Here is a 4,488-nt window from a genome sequence, read left to right as displayed (position 1 = left end):
CGGCGTCCCTGTATACTTTGTTCCAGAAACGCACGCGACGGCAGTCGGCGTCGGCGACTGACTCGGCGTCGGCGACCGAGTCGGAGTCGGCGATCACGTACGGACCGCGGGAGCAGTCCGTGTTCAGCGACGGCCATCTTTTATGCTCCGAACCGTCCGGTGTGGGTTCACTGGAATAATTACGACATCTACACATATTGCATTTATTTAGTATGTAAGAAGCTACAAGCACTTGGCTTAAACCTCAGAAGCTCAGGGTTGGACGTCAAGATATTCAAAAAAAATATATATATCATACACATTTGTGTACATTTACAACTTACCCAGTTTTAGCAAAATCTGTCCATAATTTAGTGAGGGTGTAGATTAAAGAACGCGACTCTTGGTCCTCCTCGTGGCTGGTTTGGTTGGCCGCGTTGCTGAACAAGTAGAAGAGGTCGTCGGCGTGGCAGGCGCCGCGCGCTGCCCCGAGCTGGGGCGGCAGCAGCCGCTTCATGGCGTTGAGCTGCGTGTCGCACTCGAAGCGGTACATGAAGACGGGCACGCGCGCGGCCGCCAGCCGGCTCAGCCGGTGGCAGTTGTACACGAAGTGCACGTCGGAGAGGATGGCCGCCAAACTGTCTAAATCCTCCGTTGCCCAGTCGCGCTCGCCCGAATAAAAACATTTTACTCGGTCTCCCAGAGCCGACAGTGTGTTCGAGGGCACTCTCCGAGCTACTTCTCTGGGAACGAAATAAGATGGATTTTCATTAAGGAATCCAATTTTTTTCGCTTGATGCTGAACGGATACGAGACCCTCGGCCGAGTTGTAGCCCACTATCAGAGGCACCTTATTGAAGTCGCCAGCCAACAGCGAGTCCAGAGGATCTTTCGTCAGGAACGCTTCGGTGTTGTCGAACCGTTTCTCAACAACCGGTGCGAAGTGAATCGGCAGGCCGCGGTGCCTCTCGTCGTCTGTCATCGTTTTGAATGTCATTTTGACGAGTTTATCGACAGGTACATTTTGCAAGAAGTCGAGTAGGGCGCTCGTGCCGACGCCTTTGTGGCCCAGGAACTTGGCCGCCCTGATGGCCCTCTCTTTTCCGTCGGTGCCCCTCGCCCAGTCGGCTATGCAGACGCCGCTCTGCGCTATCGCCCTGTGGAACAGACCCGCGGACATGGGCGAGAGCATGTGGTACGTCACCGAGGCCGCTCCGGCGCTCTCGCCGAACAACGTCACGTTTCCGGGGTCGCCGCCGAACCGGTCGATGTTGTCCCGCACCCAGCGCAGCGCGGCCACCTGGTCCTTCATGCCCGCATTGCCCGGGACCTCGGCGCTGTCCAGGCACAAGAAACCGAGCATCTCCAGCCTGTAGTTGACGGTGACGAGGACGACGTCGTGCTGCAACAGGAACTGCGGCCCGTACATGTCCGCATCGCCCGACCCCGACATGAATCCCCCGCCGTGTATAAACACCATCACCGGCAATTTGGAATCTTGTAGAAGAGACTTCGTATATACATTGAGAAACAGGCAGTCCTCGCTCCCCTGCAGGCGCTGGCCGGTGAGCATGTCCACCTGGGGGCAGGGCGCGCCGTGCTCGGCGGCCTCGCGCACTCCGAGCCACGGTTGCGCCGGCGCCGGGGCCTGCAACAACAAAGCCCGGTAATGTAATGTGGGCCTCGTGTTTGCATTGTCCCAAAGGTAACTTGTACATATCATTGTTATTTACATAAATTTAGCGACCGTCCTTAGTTAAGGTGTTTAGCGCTTGACTTGCAATATGCAGGTCCCGGTTCGCTCCCCGAGATTATCTAACTTCTTTTTAAATTATCAAATTGAAATTTATTTATTGAGGCATAAACGAGTAATGTGTAAAATTCGCCTGACTCATGAACTAGCGATACGCTATGCCTCTTGAGCCAGTAATCGAGATTCATATATACATTTATCCAAGTGAAGGTAAACATTAATCTCCTGTTTTCTACATATTGCGTTACCATGCACCCGAAACATTGCTCGTTATCAAACTTGTGGAATTGAAACACATTGCACATTTCACAAACCTTGAAACGGAGTTTGCCGAGGGGCGGGCGCGCGTACGGAATGCCTTTGAAGCTGTAGTAGTGCTCGCCGCCGCAGCGCGCGGGCAGCGTGCACACCGCGCCGCGCAGCGCTCCCTGCCGCACCCGAACCGTCGGACCCTAGGCCACGGCACATAATTATAATACCTTTATATACCATCGATAACGGCTTAAACATGTGTTGTTCGTTTACCTTATCTTCAAACTCTACTCTGGCGACAATATTATATTATAAACTATGATTAATAAATGCATCATGAGAGTTATGACGACATCTACTTAAGAAGATAAAACCGTAGGCCTTCATTCGTACGGGCGCTTTTATAACGCATGCCAAAAAGGAGTTCAAATATTATAGATTAAATATATTTCCATGTGTTCATCAAACATATTATCTGTTCATAGGGCAGCGCTTTTATAAAGCCACGCTTTTCGCACAATGTTGCATTTTGAGTAGGCGAATAAAACAAGAGTGATTTAAAAGCGCTCCTGGCTCATGACCCGTCAAAGTCGAGTTTTAACACAGCGTTAAAAAAGCGCCCGTGCAGATATCCTCTAAGAGTTTTTAGAAAATTTTATATATCCTTCACCTTCAATATACTACATTTTATAGTAAGTGGATTGTTGGTAAAGTAATTCTTACATGATGATGATCTAAGCCAGGCCTAAGCCTTGTGCCATGAAGCAGAGCACCGGTCATGCAACCATCATCACGGGACTGTAATTGCTGTACTCTTGTTGCACCAATTCAAAGTTTATTTCAAATCTATTTAAATACTTCATGTATCAAATGGTAAAACTTTACAACTATAATTATAAATATGTCATTAAAGTATTATGGTGTTGCATTTCTTTTACTTATTTTGTTTTTTTTTAAGATTCATCGAGAGACATGTGATGGATGTAAATATGTCTATCTTCATGTCACACATATTTATACCGCTAAAGTGATATTTGTTTGCTGTGTTCCAAATAGCACTGTGTCTGACTAACCGGTGCTGTCGGTGCACCTGCACAAAGAGTGCCCTGTCCTAGGAGTGGCAGCGAGTCACACTACAATGTGCCTTTACCAAGTAATGTTACTATCAATGATTACAGCAAATGAACAACAGCTGTGCCCCGCTGAACCTTCTACCTTCCCTTGCCTGTTCAACTATATGCAACATTTACTGACATTTATCTTAATGAGACTTACAACTGATTCACCCCACAACCCCACAACCGAACCCCACCATACTGCACTACCAAACTATATAGATGGCACCCTTACTTGATCAGTGTGTTTGTGAGGCTGAATTTTCATAACCTTCTCTAGCAAGAATGATGTGGTCGCTGCCGTCGAAATTACACTTAGTAGTGCATAATTTAGTTATTTTGGTTACCTTGTATTTTTCTTATATTGCCCATGTGTATTGTTCTGTTTTGGACATGGGTCAGTATGTTGCTGATACATTTGACACTGATATTTTTGTACATACTATTTAATTCATTTAATTATATATTTAGAATTTAGTTGAAATTTTTATGTCTCTTTAGTATAAAAACAATATTATATTTTCTGCTGTGAAGCTTGCTAGACTGTTTCTTTTATTTTACTATTCTATCTTATATTTCTTCATTTTCATTTTTTGCAAATGGATTGAATAGCGCTGACTATTCTAATACAAATAAATTCTGTAAAATCAATGGTAAAAGTTTCAATGTCATAATCTATTACTATAATGCAGTAACTTTATAATACCTAGTGGAAGTCCACCCACAAGCACTGAGCACACATGTGTAGCTATGCATGGGAATTGATTGATGGAAGATGGCAAAATAAATGCAAACACATTTTTATACATACATTAATTTCTTTGACTACTTTTAAGGTTTTAGCTTAGAGCATACATTTCAAACATAAACAATATATAATAAGGCAACAACTAAGTAAATGCAACAAATATATCAGGTGATATTACATTTCTCACACATGTAGAAGTACACAGATATAAGTAGTCAGTAAGGGAATAGTAGTCGAGAATAATGGTTAAAATAGTAGAAATTGAAACAAATTACAAAATTAATATTTTCTTACCATTGCTTTAGTGCTTTGTTTTACTAAAAAAAACTTAAACGCTCCTTTTACCTCAGAAGCGAACTTTGAACTAACTCTGACCATTGTTTTGTTAAACCAGAGTTTTTATTTACTAATATGTGCTAATTCAAAGCGCATTCGTTTTCGATTCGATTCCTTAGCTCATCTTATTGATTATTACGATTTTAACTTTCGTTAATTCTATACCTTGCCTCAATATAGGTATTAGTTGAAAGTTGATAAATGATAAGTATAAGTACATAGTACAAAACATAACATATGTACATCAGTATCAGTAGTTACTTTACAGTGCGACACAGTGTTGCCAGTTAGGCTAGCACAAAAAG

The 4,488-nt window shown here is 43.9% G+C and overlaps 1 protein-coding gene across 1 annotated transcript in view; it reads right to left on the bottom strand.

Moving 5' to 3' along the window:
- The window catches only part of LOC106123210 (esterase B1-like), a 4,670-nt gene extending 182 nt beyond the window's left edge, over positions 1-4,488 (bottom strand). The window contains exons 1-4 of the mRNA XM_013319442.1: positions 4,142-4,488; positions 2,047-2,184; positions 324-1,627; positions 5-170 (exon numbers count right to left, since the gene is read on the bottom strand). Coding sequence (XP_013174896.1) covers positions 5-170; positions 324-1,627; positions 2,047-2,184; positions 4,142-4,225 — 1,692 coding nt within the window. The 5' untranslated portion in view covers positions 4,226-4,488. The remainder of the gene's footprint in view (positions 1-4; positions 171-323; positions 1,628-2,046; positions 2,185-4,141) is intronic.

Source organism: Papilio xuthus, unplaced genomic scaffold, assembly GCF_000836235.2.
Source record: "Papilio xuthus unplaced genomic scaffold, Pxut_1.1 DF826115.1, whole genome shotgun sequence".
In the NCBI taxonomy this organism is placed as follows: domain Eukaryota; kingdom Metazoa; phylum Arthropoda; class Insecta; order Lepidoptera; family Papilionidae; genus Papilio; species Papilio xuthus.
The sequence above is the reverse complement of the archived record's forward strand: the minus strand, read 5'-3'. Positions and strand labels throughout refer to the sequence as shown.